Source organism: Triturus cristatus, chromosome 7 (genome assembly GCF_964204655.1).
Source record: "Triturus cristatus chromosome 7, aTriCri1.1, whole genome shotgun sequence".
NCBI lineage: Eukaryota > Metazoa > Chordata > Amphibia > Caudata > Salamandridae > Triturus > Triturus cristatus.
This window is the reverse complement of record NC_140590.1, coordinates 98,486,810-98,502,150: the sequence shown is the minus strand read 5'-3', so window position 1 is coordinate 98,502,150 and position 15,341 is coordinate 98,486,810. Positions and strand designations below refer to the sequence as shown.

Genomic DNA, 15,341 nt, shown 5'->3' with positions numbered 1-15,341 from the left:
GTCTTCAGCAACAGTTTCTCTTCTCCCCTTTGGCAGCAAGGTCACCACTGCAGGCCAATCCCCCAGGATAGGGACAGTCTTCCTCCTACAGCTTTCCCGGTGCCTCCTCCTCAGGCAGAGATTCTTCTTGGTCAAAAGCGGATCTAGTTTCTTAGGAGCAGGGCTCTTACATTTATACAGCAAATCTTTTGTTCTCCCAGGCCAGGGGGGCCCTTGCCTAGTCCAGTCCGGTTTCTGAGCACTTTGTTTACGTGATGCAGGCTTCTTCTTTCAGAGTGCAGGGCAGAGTCCTCAGACGCTCCACAGGGGGCGGAGCCGGCATTGAGGTGGCAGAGCACTGTCCTATTCAGAGCCTAGGAGTACTCCTCCCACCCATCTACCTGTCGATCGTCCTATTCACCACCAGGCTACCTAGCCCTGCCCATCTGGGTTCCCCCAGCCCTGTCACTCACACCAGCCAGACATCAGATACACATCACGCAGAGGCGGGCTGAAATGTTTAGGCAAGCAAAGGCCAGCTTTCTAAAAGCGGCATTTGCAAACCTGGAATATTAAAATAAACCTTGCGAAAAGATGTACCTTATTATTCCGAGTTCAGGCATACTAAACTCGATCTTCTACCATGTTCCCTGGGTCGGTTAGGATCATAGGGTGTAACAATCCAAGCCGCCCATACTGGCCTATGAGAACAGGGTAGCCTTACAGTAGTGAACAACAAAATGGCGGTCATTCACTACCAGGACATGCCACGCATCCAGGCTTGTCCTACCTTATGCTTGCAACGCACCCTGCCCGTGGGCCTACCAGAGGGGTGACTAACATGAAGTTAAGGGAAGGTTTTAGGGACCGGCAAGTGTGGGCACATGCCAGTCAGCATGTCAGTACCAGACTGCACGCAGGTTCTGCGATGGCAGACCTTAGACATATTTTACCGGCCACTTCTGTGGGTGGCACAACCCGTGCTGCAAGCCCACCAGCGGTGTTTGCCTTTACATGCCCTGGCGCCCCTGGCGCAGTTTACTGGGGTCTGATAGTAAATCAAACAATCCAATCATGGAATCCAACCAACATATATAATTTACAAGGGAGCACTCGCACCGCGACACTGGTTGGCAGTGGCACAGCGCGCTGAGCGGCCAACACCATAAAAACACATGAGGCACAGCGACAAAAAGAGGAAGGGAGACTCACGCCAAGGTGCCAGGTCTAACATTCACGGGTCCAGGGGCGACGAGTGGGGCTGCCGGGGCCTCCCAGGATGTCGTACCGGACAATGCTGCTCTGCTGGCGGCGATCACCCAATCCCGGGATATGTTGGATGCCAAAATCGGCGCAGTGGGCGCGGATGTAATGCTACTGCATCAGGATCTCTTCGAAATGCATTATCTCGTATCACGGAGGCGGAAGCCCGCATATCAGGGGTAGAAGACGATGTCGGGGTCCTCAAACAGAAAGTGGCGGGCTTGGAAAGTACCCAGAAGGGATTGGCGCTCCGGGTCGAGGATGCGGAGGGACGGGCCCGGAGGAACAACCTGCGCTTTGTTGGCTTTCCGGAGGGGTGTGAGGATGGGGGTATGGAGCGATTCCTCACGCAGTGGTTGGAGAGCTGGATCCCGCCTGAGGCGCTCTCCCGGTGCTTCGTCGTGGAGCAGGCCCATAGAGCGCTCCTGCAGAAACCCCCGGTGGGGGAACGTCCAAGACCAGTGATTGCGAGATTATTGAACTATCTGGACCGAGACACTGTGCTGAAACAGGCCCGCGCCAAAGAACCTTTGCTCTATAATAACCACCGTATCCTGGTGTTTCCAGATTATACCCGACTTGTACAACAACGCCAATCGTTCATGGCGGCAAAGGCCAGGCTGAGAGACCTGAATATCCCGTATGCTCTTCTTTTTCCTGCCCGCCTGCGAGTGGTTTTCCAGTCTCGCACCCACTTCTTTGACTCCCCGGAAGAGGTATTTAAGTGGACTGACGAAACTGTGCGGGTGCGGGTACATTCGCCGCCTGGGCTGCACTCAGACTCATCCTTAAGTGAGGGGCCATCCAAGAATGCTCGTGGCCGGCGCCGGAGAGGGCATGGACGATCGCGCTCCCGGAGGCGCTCTGCATCACAGGGGGTCCTAGCTCAGGGGGATGCTGCCACCCAGCCCCATCCAGTGGATCCTTGATGCTTGTGAGGAGGGTGCCACCTCCTCCCTTAGACTCTGTGACTGTCTGCTTCTATGGGTCATGAGGGAGCTCCTAAAAGAGGGCTGTCTCCCTACCTGTTCAGGGTGGTGGGAGGTGGGTCTGGGCGACATGGGCTGTTCGTTGGGGATCCATTGGCGGGTGCAGTCCGCGCCTCCCTGTTGGGGGCCCGGAGTCGCACACGCTGCGACAGGTACTTCAGTGTTTTTGAGGTATGGGGATGGGGGTTTGTTTTGGGGAAGGGGTTTAGTTAATGGAACGAGTTGCGCTTTTGCATTGTGCTCATCTGGTCATACACACCCGCAGTTGGGACCCTATATTCGTGTCTTATGTCGGCTGAACGCCCCATGGCTGTGGGGAACGTAGGGACTGGGGGGCCCTCGGGCACCCTCTGCATTGTGAGTTGGAATGTACGTGGGGTTCTGGACAAAATTAGGCGAGGTGCAGTCCTGCGCCAGGCCAAGAGGGTTGGGGCTGACATTCTCCTATTACAGGAAACGCATTTGATGGGCTCCAAGGCCCTGTGCCTGCAGCGCAATGGCTTCCAGCAGGTTTTTCACGCTGGGTTCATACAGGGCTCCAGGGGGGTCGCGGTATTGATACACCGTAGGGTCCCATATGTGCATACACAACAGTGGCTTGACCCACAGGGGCGGTACCTATTTCTCCAGGGTAAGATAGGAGACGAATCTATTGTGCTCGGCTGCGTCTATGCTCCCCCCCTTACAGTGATCCCTGGTTGAGCGGTTGCTCTCGTTGTGGGTGGCGATCCCGGACGTAGCTGCCGTTGTGGGGGGAGATTGGAATGACGTCATGGATCTGGGGAAGGATTGGGATAGGGCGGGGGGGATTTGGGGGGCACCCATTCCACAAAACTGCTTTCTATGGTGAGGAGCCTTGATTGGGTTGACACCTGGCGACATGTACATGGCGATCGGAGGGAATATACATACCTCTCCGCGGTACACAAGTCCTTTTCGCGGTTGGATTATGTTTTCGTACCCTGGGCGATCGCAACAAGGGTAATATCTGCAGAGATCCTTACTAGAGGGCTGTCTGACCACTCACCGGTTTCCGTAGCGTTGCAGTTGGGCAGGGGGCGGCAGCCGTTTCGTTGGCGGCTAGCGGTGTGAAACTTGCAAAGCCCGGATTATGAGAAGTGTATGAGGGAGGCGATTGCGGATTACTTTGTCGCTAACGCGGGGTCAGCCCCCAGTGCAGTAATACTGTGGGAAGCATTGAAGCCCACCCTTCGTGGGGTGGACATTGCATGGTGCCTGGTGGCCCGTAGAAAGCGTCGGTAGGAGTTGGTTAAGGCGGAGGCGGAGGTGGAGGGACTTGAGCGTCGGAGCCGGGGGACAGATGGCGGACTGGCAGTGCGACAGCTGCTGTTGGCACAGCAGTCTTATGCCTCCCTCCTGATGGATGAGGCTCGCCAAGTGTGGCTAGCGTCGCGCAGCAGAATTTATCAATGGGGCGACAAGTCGAGCAAGATGCTACATCGGCTCTGCAAGGGTGCGTTTGCTCCACAGGTCCTGCCGGGTGTGCTAGATGAGAAGGGAGTGTTGATCATTGACCCCTTGACTATAGCGGAAAGCTTCGCCGCCTACTATGCTGATTTGTATGCCCCAAAGGAATGCCTATCGGAGGCAACAGTTGTCAAATTCCTTGAGGATCTCCCGCCCAGGTCGGTGCCAGACGAGACGCGCCAACAACTGGAACTCCCCCTCTCGGAGGAGGAACTTGGTAAGACCCTAGGGGAACTTAATTCCGGGAAGGCACCGGGACCTAATGGGTTCCCTAGTGAGTTTCATCGTCACTACCACTTACAACTGGCATCATACTATCGGGTGGCGGTTGAGGAGGCCAGGGAGTCTGGCCGGCTCCCACAGGACTGGCGGCATGCGGAGGTGGTGGTGTTCCACAAGCCTGGTCGGCCTCCGGAACATCATGCGCCATATCGCCCCATCTGTCTCCTAAACGTTGAGGCCAAGGTGCTGGCCAAGGCCCTGGCTTATCGCCTTCTGCCTCACATCTCGGCCTTGGTCCATCCGGACCAGGCCGGCTTCATGCCTCATAGAGCTACGCGGCACAATATACGGCGGGTTCATGCAGCACTGGTGGCGGTTCGAGGGACGGGGGAGCCAGCGGCGCTCTTACTGGCGGACATGGACAGGGCATTTGATTCTCTAAGCTGGGTTTACTTGTTTGCCCTACTTCGCCGGATTAATCTTGGCCCTCGGTTCCTGTCATATGTGAAGCTGTTGTATACGGAACTGACGGCCTCTGTCCGCGTGGCGGGAGCGGTCTCGCCCGGCTTCCCTATTTGTCGGGGTACTAGACAGGGGTGCCCCCTGTCGCCCTATTTATTCGCCATCGCCATGGAGCCATTGGCGGCATGGGTGCGTATGGATGCACAGTTGCAGGGATTTGAATGGGCCCCTGGCTTATCGGACAGGATAGCCTTATATGCCGATGACGTCTTATTCTTCCTAACAGCATTGGACAGGTCGGGACCACGCATACTGGAGATAATGCGAATTTTCGGGGAAACGTCCGGACTATATATGAACCCCGTAAGTCCACATTGTGGGTCTGGGGTAACCGGGTGGGGGTGGGAGAGTGGGCGTCTGTGCTGCAAAGGGCCGACGGAGGACTCAAATATTTGGGTGTCTTCCTGTCGGAGATGCCGGAGATATCGTGGGAACGAAACGTGGCGCCGGTCTGGGAGCGCGTCCGGGAGGACGTTACGACCTGGCCCTGTATGCCTATAATGATATATGGTAGATCGGCGATCTTTAAGATGGTGGCACTTCCCCGTTTATTGTATCAACTTCAGAATCACCCGTACCCGATTGCGCCTCGCTGGTTCCGAATGGTGAATTCGGTGCTAGGCCGTTTTTTGTGGGGACAGGGGGCGGTGCGGGTGGCGTTGTGCACGTGCTTTCTCTCCACCTATTGTGGAGGGCTGGCGACCTCCGACATGCTACTATATTATCAGGCATCGCACTTGCTGGTCCTCAACGAGTGGTGGTACGGAGACCGAGGGGACCCGGCTTATGCACTAGAGAGGCACCTAATGGGGCGGCATACTCTCTACACAATCCTATACTCAGCAACGCTGCGGAATGCGCTGCCACAGGTGTCCGGAGTGGTCTTTCAGATTTGGCGACAGTCCCTAAGGAGAATGGGGTGGTGGAACACACTAACGGGGGAAACTCCTTTATGGCATAATGGACGACTGCCGGAGTTGGCGACGTTGCAAGGGTTTGGTGGTTGGGACGACATTGGCATTTCCACCCTGGGCAACGTGATGAGGAATGGGTCCCTTAAATCGTTTCGGGACCTACAGGAAGAATTTGGCATGCCCCGGACACAGTTCTACCATTACCTCCAGCTACGTCATGCGCTCTCCCCCAGCCTGGAGGGCCTTGCTGACATTCCCGAATTTAGCCCATTGGAGGCGAAAGTCTTTATGGGTGATCTTGCGACCAAAAAGATCTCGCGGATCTATCAGTCCCTGGTCACACACACTGCGCCCACTCTGGACAAACTGCGGAGGGTGTGGGAGGAGGATGTAGGCTCGCTGGAGGAGGAGGATTGGAGGGAGGCCCTGGCCGCCCCTCGGGGAGCGGCCATTGCGATGCGCCTCCGCCTTGTCCAATTCAAATACCTACACCGGGTATACTATACTCTGGTGCGACTGTATCGGGCGGGCCTGATAGCCTCCCCGGAATGCCTAGGTGTGGTAGGGCGGAAGGCACATTCTTACATACGGTCTGGCATTGTTCGTCACTTCATCGATTTTGGAGGGGGATCTTCTCTTGTTTGTCTGAGGTCCTGGGATGGTTGCTCCCGCGCACGCCACCGCTCGCGCTGTTACATGTCATGGATGGCATCGGGGGCAATATTTACAAATGGCATCTTATGTTGCTGGGCCTTACATTGGCGAAATGTGATATTGCCAGGATGTGGAAAGATGAGCGAGCTCCCTCAGTGGCAGCCTGAAAAAATGGCTAGACTTCTGTATGGGGCTGGAACAGCCCATTTTTGTGGCCCGGGGCTGTCCGCGCAAGCATTATAAAATTTGGAAGCGGTGGGCGGATTATCGGGGCTTGTGGCTGGAGCCCCCAGCGGTGACAGAAGATATCCCAGTGGGATTAGGGCAGTGCTAGAGGGGTGGGGTCTGCGATCTGGGGGGGGGGTGGGGCCACTGGGGGTGCAGGGGCGTTCCGTGTGGGACGGTCCTCTATTAGAGCGAGTAGGCCGTCATTCTTATTCCATTCATTGGACCTTGGGTGCGGGTGGGTGAGTGGTTCTCAGTGGGAAGAGCGCAACTTGAGGGGGAGAGTTGGGGGGGGGTGGAGATCCGAGATTACACTTTAGATCAGAGAATGTTTTTGTTTTGTTTTTTTGTTGTTCTTTCCCTTAAAAATGAAAATGTCCTTTGCGGTGTTATTACTATGTAACTTGATGCTGCAGTGGCCTCTGGGGTACAGAGCCCTGTGTATATTGTGCAAATGACTAATAAAAATCTGTTGTTAAAAAAAGAGTGTAGACGGTACTGACACCTTATCCTGTTGGACAAGCCATCACTCTTCTCACCTTTTTTGCTCAAGCTTATCCCTCAAAGAAGGAGAGATTCCAACACTTTGAACCAAAGAGCGCAAGTTGCTGGCCATCAGACCGACTTCTGCCCTCCTGGAGAGTCGTGTTCATGGCTCCCAGGCTCAGGAACAATACAGGCCTGCCACACAGGGAGGTATTATTTCCCTCTGGCAGGGAGCCAACCAGGGTGTTGACCCAAAAGGTGAGTTTCAAAGGAGAAGCTGTCTTTGATGGCCAAGGAAGGGTTTAGACATCTTGAGAGTGGGCAGAATAGTGCACTCGGGTATTGCTAGATGTTACACATAGCCGGACATCATTACAGGGCAGGAAGGATCCTGGATGCCCACTGGTTTGTGACCGCATCATCTCCTCAGGGTTCTTTTTGGACTTTATTATGGCATTCTGAACCTCAGATCACATCTGGATTGGAAAAAGGATAGAAGGACTGCCCTGCTGACTTTTGGAACTTGGACCTGGGGTGAATGTTTGACTCTGTTTAGCATTCTGTCCATCAATTGTTCTTTTTGCATTTGTCACCCGAGTGGGATGGGTATGCCAATATGTGAGTCCTGTGCTCACCATGCCACTGGAATCAAGCTAGCTTGGCTGATGAGGGGTGATGCCCCAAAACCGGTGCCAGAATGCTTGTTTCTGGTCTAGGGTGGACCTGGCTTGGCATTTTGGGCTGGACTGTTCCCATGGGGAGCAGAGTTAAAAAAATTATTTGCATATATCTGGGTTTAAACTGGAATAGCATGGTAAGCAACAAAAAGATGGATTTAGGCCCAGATCTCTGGACTGGGGTGATTGTTTGATATTGTTAAGCCTTTTGTCCATCAATTATTATTTATGCATTTTTTGCACCCCGAGTGGGACGGGTATGCCCAGATGTAGGTCCCATGCGCTCCATGCCACTGGAATCTAGTTAGCCTGGCTGATGCTGGATGATACCCCAAAACTGTACCCAGGATGCTTGTTTCTGTTCCAGGGATGACTTGGCTTGGCAGTTTGGGCTGGACTGTACACCATGGGGAGCCGGCTGGGTTTAAACAGGAATGGCATAGGGAGCAAAGAAACAATGGATTTCGGTCCAGATCTCTGCACTAGGATGAATGTTTGACATTCTGGTTCTAGGGCTAATGAAGATAGAACTGTGCTTGTGGTGCCAGGCTCTTTGGAAAATTGCTTCAGAGCACCATACTGTCATGGTGAACTCCAGGGGTCAGTCAGTCGACCCCTCTGTTTCAGCACCAGGGCCATAAAAGCTGAAGTTGGCTAGTCAGTAGCCTTCTCTAAGGAATCACCTCTGACCACCAACATGCAGCCAACTAGACTGCCCCTCAACACTCAGAAGTTGCAACCATGTCTGTCAGATCTGGGAAAATTGCCAGAGTGTGGGATGGTCACCAAAGACAGACACTGGCCTTTACCAAAGGAAACCACTCGAGCTAGTCTTCTACTGGATCAAAGAGGACTTGGAGGGACGCCTGTCTCCAGTGTGTAAATTCACCCCACCATACTCGTGGACTAAGGAATAACTAAAAGAAGACCCCTCATTGACCGCACAGCACCCAGACCATTTTTCAGCATCTTGCATCGCCAGTATCCTTATCAATCCATTGAAATTTAAGAAATTCCTCACTATAAGTGTGGAACTGGTCTCGAGACTGCTGTTGTGACCAGGTAGCTGTCCAAAAAATGTTTTGGTCTCCCTGGCAGAATTGGTCACCCAAACAAAGCCAAAGTAGTTAAACACAACTTTTCAAAAGTTTTCGAAATTTACGGTTACCAATGCTTGTTTGCGCTTTGGACTAAAAAGCTGAGATTTGCATTTTACTTAAAAATCTGTATCTCAGGAACTCTTTGGTGGATAGTGCACATTTTGTTTTCTATAAATTCATAAAAATATTAGCTAATTTTATAAATTGGAGTTAGATTTTTTTCGTGTCTTGTGACTTTCTTATTCTGTTTGCGTCTAACTGCTCTTTACTAGTTAAGCCTTGCTGCTCAAAGCCAGAGCTAAATCAGGTTGAGCTAGAGGTTTTACTAATGAGCCTGACTAGACCCAAGAGGGTTTCATGAGTGTATTACAGGGTGAAATAATACACTAAAGTCCTCAGATATTTATTGTTTCCCAACTCACTGATGATCATTTTATCAACCTCAAAAGACCGACTAGGATTTGAATATCTGACCATGGAGTCAAACACAGATACCTGTAGAGAATGTGGTTGCCCACTGAGCCCCTAGATCCGCATATTTAGTCATCAGACCCAGCTATTCTCTTTTTATAGCTGTGTTTTCGCCCTTTTGCCTTTACAAGTATGTACAACTTGATGCCACTGTGGCACTTTAACCTCTTGGCAGCGGCGCGAATTCTGCCGCGGCGCTGGGGGGGTGCGGGGTGAGCGCGGCGCCGCCATGCTCGTGACGAAACCACGCCGTCATGAGTCACGGGCGAGCTGTGCTCATGACGGAGTGGTTCCGTCACGACTCCGCCCACTCGTTAATTCGCCCGCACAGGCGGGGAATCAGCGACGCGTGGGCGGAGCGGCCGCAGCATGACGGAACCACGCCGTCATGAGCACACGCCGCCCGTGGCTCATGACGGCGTGGTTCCGTCATGCGCACGCAAGGGGTTAAAAATAAAGACATAATATATTTACAGCCCCTTGACAATGCTCCTCCTCTGCCTTCCTCTTCCATCTTCCCCAACCCCCTCCTCGTTCCCTCCTCCCAGAATGAGGTTGAGCCCAAGACACTGTGCATTCATGGAGGCTATCTCAGGACTTCCCCACCTCAATGACGCTCAGCACACTGGGTCCTCTGAACATTTATTTTGGCCTATGCATTTCTTATGTGATTTCTGCTTAAATCTGTTGTAAAGCGCTCCGATACCCTCGGGTCTGGCCAGCGCTATGTAAAACGTCTTAATAAATAAATAAATATCAGTTGTGTGTTGATCTAGGGGTTCTAGTGGCCAGTCCATCTCGGGGTGCTAGTAGCCGGTACATCTCAGGGTTCTAGTAGCTGGTATATCTCAGGGTGCTAGTAGCTAGTCCATTACTAGTCCATGTCAGGGTGCTAGTAGCCAGTCCATCCCAGGTTACTAGTAACCAGACCTTCTTAGGGTGCTATTTGCCAGTCCATCATAGGGTGCTAGTAACAAGGACATCTCAGGCTGCCAGTAGCCAGTCCATCTCAGGGTGCTAATAGCCGGTATGTTTCAGGATGCTAGTAGCCGTTCCATCTCAGGGTGCTAGTAGCTGGTCCACCCCAGGGTGATAGTAGACTGTACATCTCGGGTGCTAGTAGGGGGTACATCTCATTGTGCTAATAGCCGGTACATCTCAGGGTGCTAGTAGCTTGCCCATCTCAGGTTGCTAGTAGCCGGTCAATCTCGGGGTGCTAGTAGCTGGTCCATCTTGCTAGTAGCCAATACATCTCAGGGAGCTAGTAGTCGGTACATCTCAGGGGGCTAGTATTCAGTACATCTAAGGGGGCTAGTAGTCGGTCCATCTCAGGGGGCTAGTATTCAGTACATCTCAGGGAGCTAGTAGTCGGTACATCTCAGGGGGCTAGTATTCAGTACATCTAAGGGGGCTAGTAGTTGGTACATCACAGGGTGCTAGTAGTCGGTACATCTCAGGGGTCTGGCAGCCGGTCCATCTCAGGTGACTAGTAGCTGGTCCATCTCAGGGTGCTAGTAGTCAGTACATCTAAGGGTGCTAGTGGTCATTACACCTCAGGGTGCTAGTAGCGGTACATCTCAGGGTGATAGTAGCTGGTCCATCTCAGGGTGCTAGTAGTCAGTACATCTAAGGGTGCTAGTAGTCGGTACATCTAAGGGTGCTAGTAGCCAGTATATCTCAGGGTGCTAGTAGGGGGTACATCTCATTGTGCTAATAACCGGTACATCTCAGGGTGCCAGTTGCCCGTACATCTCAGGGTGCTAGTAGCTTGTCCATCTCAGGTTGCTAGTAGCCGGTCAATCTCGGGGTGCTAGTAGCCGGTCCATCTTGGGGTGCTAGTAGCCAGTACATCTCAGGGAGCTAGTTGTCTGTGCATCTCAGGGGGCTAGTATTCAGTACATCTAAGGGGACTAGTAGTTGGTACATCTTAGGATGCTAGTAGGAAGTACATCTCAGGGTGCTAGTAGCCAGTACATCTCAGTGTGCTAGTAGTCGGTACATCTCAGGGGGCTAGCAGCCGGTCCATCTCAGGTGACTAGTAGCTGGTCCATCTTGGGGTGCTAGTAGCCAGTACATCTCAGGGAGGTAGTAGTCAGTGCATCTCATGGGACTAGTATTCAGTACATCTAAGGGGGCTAGTAGTTGGTACATCTCAGGGTGCTAGTAGCCAGTACATCTCGGGGTGCCAGTAGTCGGTACATCTCAGTGGGCTAGCAGCCGGTCCATCTCGGGTGACTAGTAGCTGGTCCATCTCAGGGTGCTAGTAGTCAGTACATCCTAGGGTGCTAGTAGTTGGTACATCTCAGGGTGTTAGTATCCCTCTGGAAAGGGAGGGGCTTGCCATCCCAAACCTAAGGGTGCTTTACTGAAGCATGTCGAAAATGTATGTGTCTGACCCAGATCATTATTGAAACTTCTTTCCTTTTTGTTCCATTCTTACAGGTCACAAACACCTCCTCACCATAACCTTCTTTAAGAGGCAATGCGCCCCGTTTTGTCTTGATTATAACCATGAAGGCAGCGACTTGGAGACGATCGACGAAGTCGGCACTTGCTGTGAAACTAATCTCTGTAATACGCCATCGTTTGGCATAGTGCCTACAATAGCAAGTACAAATAGTCGCCTGCGCGCTGCCCCGCACATAGTGGCTGCCCTGGTGGCCATTATCAGTTTATAAAGGGTAGCTAAAAGCATAAAGAACAGAACCGAAAAATTGCATCATCCTCGTCAAGAAGATGAGTCCTTTCAACTGGAAGCCACATTTGTAAGGTTTATGTATACCATTGTAATTAAATTAGCTTGTACTGTAATTTTACATAATAAAGAAGCACAGCTTTGGCAAGGTGTAGGTCTCTCTATCAATAACCTATGTGTTTGTGCGCGCGCAGACTACTCTGAAGTGTAAATAATCTTTTCTCGAGGGCGCAGGCCACTCCAGGAAACAGGAAAGGCCTTCGCTAGGTGTATCAGGGGTCTCTTGGTGTATGGCACGCGTGTCATCGAAGATAAAGGAACCCAGCTGGGAAGATGTCGGAATCAGGGTGCCGCTCTCACAGCTTCATTCACATTCACCTTGGGGTGTTTTTTTCTTGAGTCTGACTTCTCTCACCCACTCCCTACTATGAATGTGGTGTGGGATGCTAAATATCTTGTGACAGGGAACAAAGCATGGAACGAGAATAGTGGATGGTTGACGTAGCGCCTAATGCCAGCCTCCAAGCGCCGTTCTGCAAGTAAACACTAAACCTAACAAACGGATGCCTTCTCCTGCTGCACAAGGTGCCTCAATATCCGAATGGCCCCGAGCAGGAGCAAGGTATGGCATCAGAGTAGAGGTCCACTAGCAAATAAATCAGCAAGTAGAGTCGAAACAAAACAAGGACCATTGAAACAACTAATTGCGTGTCATCGGCATATGACACAATGGAGAGTCTATACTCCTGGACTATGTGGGCTAATGGGCTCAAATATACATTAAAGAGAGTCGGACTCAGGGAGGAGCCTTGAGGTACTCCCCATGGAGCTGAGAGGGTGTCTGACAGGATGCCGGCCTCCATGCACTGAAAGGATCTGTCGCTCAAAAACGAGGCCACCCATTGGTTGGCCTTGCCTTTGATTCCAAAATGTTCAAGTCTATTGACATTTTGTACAGCACACATCTTGAACTCAGTATTTGAAGGTGCTCAGTGCTGCTGTGCAATATGGCACAAAGTTTCCCCCACAAAATCCAAAATACACTATGGCCCAGCCATCGCTGGCTGCGTCATAGCACTTTTTAATTAGCCAATGGGGGGTTTTGAGGCACGTCAAAGGGAGGTAGGGCACGCAACACAGAGGGTGCAGATGCCTCGTACTCCCTCAAGCTATAAAAAAAAAAGCACTACGATGCAGCAAACACTGGCTGTGTCATAGCGTTTTGTTTTTTAAACTTTCTGCCATGGTTCACAGCAGCCGCTGGAGAGGGCAATCAGCATGATAGAGTGAAGTGGAAGAGTAAATAACAACATGTAGGCAGGTGGGAGGGGGTCAAGCAACAACACAGACAGGAACAGGATGGTGGGACAACAATACAGTGAGGGAAAGCAACAAAACAAGAGGCTGGGATTGGGCAAGCAATAAAATGGGGATAGACAAGAAGAAGCAAGGCTCAACAGGGAGTGGGAACAGAGATCTAAGTACTTGAGGGAGACAGCCTGCAAACAGAAGCACTCTGATGGAGTGCTTCAACCTAAAAGAAAAAGTAGCTCCGAAAGCATGAGTAATGATACGATTCTGGGAAAGGAAGCAGTACTTTGGTCATGCACCAGAAGAGGGACAAACATACAAAGTGAAAGTGAAGTTTACACACACTCTCTAAAGAGAAACAAGGAGTAATGATGACGCCAACCAATGGTAAGCAATAGGCAGGCTCAATGCCCCCTTTAAGTAAATAAATAAAATGTCTCTCAAGGAACAGCGCATGTGCTGACTCAGGTGAGACCTAAAAATGAGACTCATTGAAACTGGGAAGCTGGAATCGGCCCATCTTTTTTGGATCCACACATATATTGAATGTCTCGTTCTCCTACCCATTCAACATAAAAGGATATGGTTATGTTTTTAATTCTTGGTGCATGGGTTTAGAGTGTATTGACAGTCCAAAGCCACCATTAAAACTCATTTCGTTTTGGGCTTGTGTGTCTAAGAGGTTCTAACATGAGGCTGGCTCAAGCTTTCAGTGGCTCATCCACCTCTACATCTGATTGGGTAGTGCTAGCCTACCACACTTCGCTGAGGGGAGTCTGGCTGTGTCAACATGAGGTTCAGCCTAGAGAATTCATAAGCCAGCAGGGAAGGAATTCATTAAGTGATTAAAACGACCAAGAGGTGTCTTGGCCCAAACTCATTGCTGTTGGGGAGTTTGTTGGACCTGGTGATAGGCTAGTGCTTTTCATAAGGCCAGAAGTTATGGATGGGTTACATCATTCACAGGTAAAACAAGCTATGGGCCTGATTATGAGTTCAGATGTTATTTATCACCCCTAATAAATAGCAATACCACGGGGTACATTATTTATTGGGTGCGATAAATAACTCCTATTAGGAGTATTTTGGGCACAACATGCTGATTTTGGTGTTTAACTCACCAAAACCCGCATGATGCACAGTACATACCATATGTTTTCCCCTGTTATATTTCGTCAGCTTGACCTGATGAAATGTAATGAATGGTGGGTTATTTAACACAACCAATAATAAAGAAATGTGTTAAATAAATCCAAAGTCGTAATTTTGTCCAGTGCTTAAACGGCATACAGCACACAATTTAATTATGATTAGATGATTAGACCTCTCTTTTTTTAGATTTACTACCATAAATAATAAATAATTTTGTATTTTTCTAAAATGTAGTGTCACTATTCCTTATTTTTGTATCATTTAGCATCTGTTGAGCTCTTTATTCAGTTGAAGTTGCCCTAGTTTATTTACAGTATTGGCCTGTCAGATGCATCATCCTATCATAAATATCCCTAGTGACCTCAAGCAAGTATAATAAAAATGTTTCACAGTTGTATAACAGTGACAAGCAAGATTGTCTCCTTTTCGATCAATGATAGGGCGTGTTACGGAACTAAGGTTAGTACTTCTTTCATCTTCTCCGGGATGAAGAAATGCTGAATTTGAATATTTTTGTTTAAGGTATTTTATAGCAGTGCATGGTGCTAAGCTACAGCTTTAAGGCACATTGATAGGAAGAGGTGTGGCGCCGTGGCCAGGGCGACTGCCTCCGGAATCTGGGGATCACGGTTCGATCCCTGGCACCGGCGGCAGATTAGCCCAGCACCATGTGACTCTGGGCAATAGCTTGCTTAATCTTCCCGACGGCCCCCAGCGCCTAGAGACCCTTACGGGTGATTGTTCGCACTTTACAAATGTGGATTATTATTATTATTATTATTATTGATATAGTGCAGACTGCAAGGTACAAATACAGATTGTCAGACATTAATAACAGGCAATGTTTCGGTTATAGGAACTGGAATCTAAACAGTGGTTCAAGTAAAACTATGTCCAAAAAGCTGGTAACCAGACAGGTTCCGTACCTGGACGGCATGCTGACAGAGCCATACGCTGAAAATGAGCATTTAAAATAAGCGCACCGCCTAAGTTTCCTTGATTCAGCATGACCTCCACCCCCCAATCTTAACTGGACTAACTCTTAAGTGCGTGTAATTTTGAGCAAAATTATCTTTTCAATTTTTTTTCTCATTTCTACGCATTATCCCCTGAATATATTGTCATTGTGTGATCTCCGGCTGGGGCACAGAAGCCTTGAAATTGTTGAGCTTCTTTTATCTTCTAACGTAGAA

The 15,341-nt window shown here is 50.4% G+C and overlaps 1 protein-coding gene across 4 annotated transcripts in view; it reads left to right on the top strand.

Moving 5' to 3' along the window:
- Positions 1-11,829, top strand: part of LOC146808914 (ly6/PLAUR domain-containing protein 3-like) — a 226,386-nt gene extending 214,557 nt beyond the window's left edge. For all 4 annotated transcript variants that reach the window (XM_085615720.1, XM_085615717.1, XM_085615721.1 and 1 more), the window contains one exon: positions 11,433-11,829. In XM_085615720.1, coding sequence (XP_085471846.1) covers positions 11,433-11,668 — 236 coding nt within the window. In that variant the 3' untranslated portion in view covers positions 11,669-11,829. The remainder of the gene's footprint in view (positions 1-11,432) is intronic.
- The last annotated feature ends 3,512 nt before the right edge of the window (positions 11,830-15,341 follow it).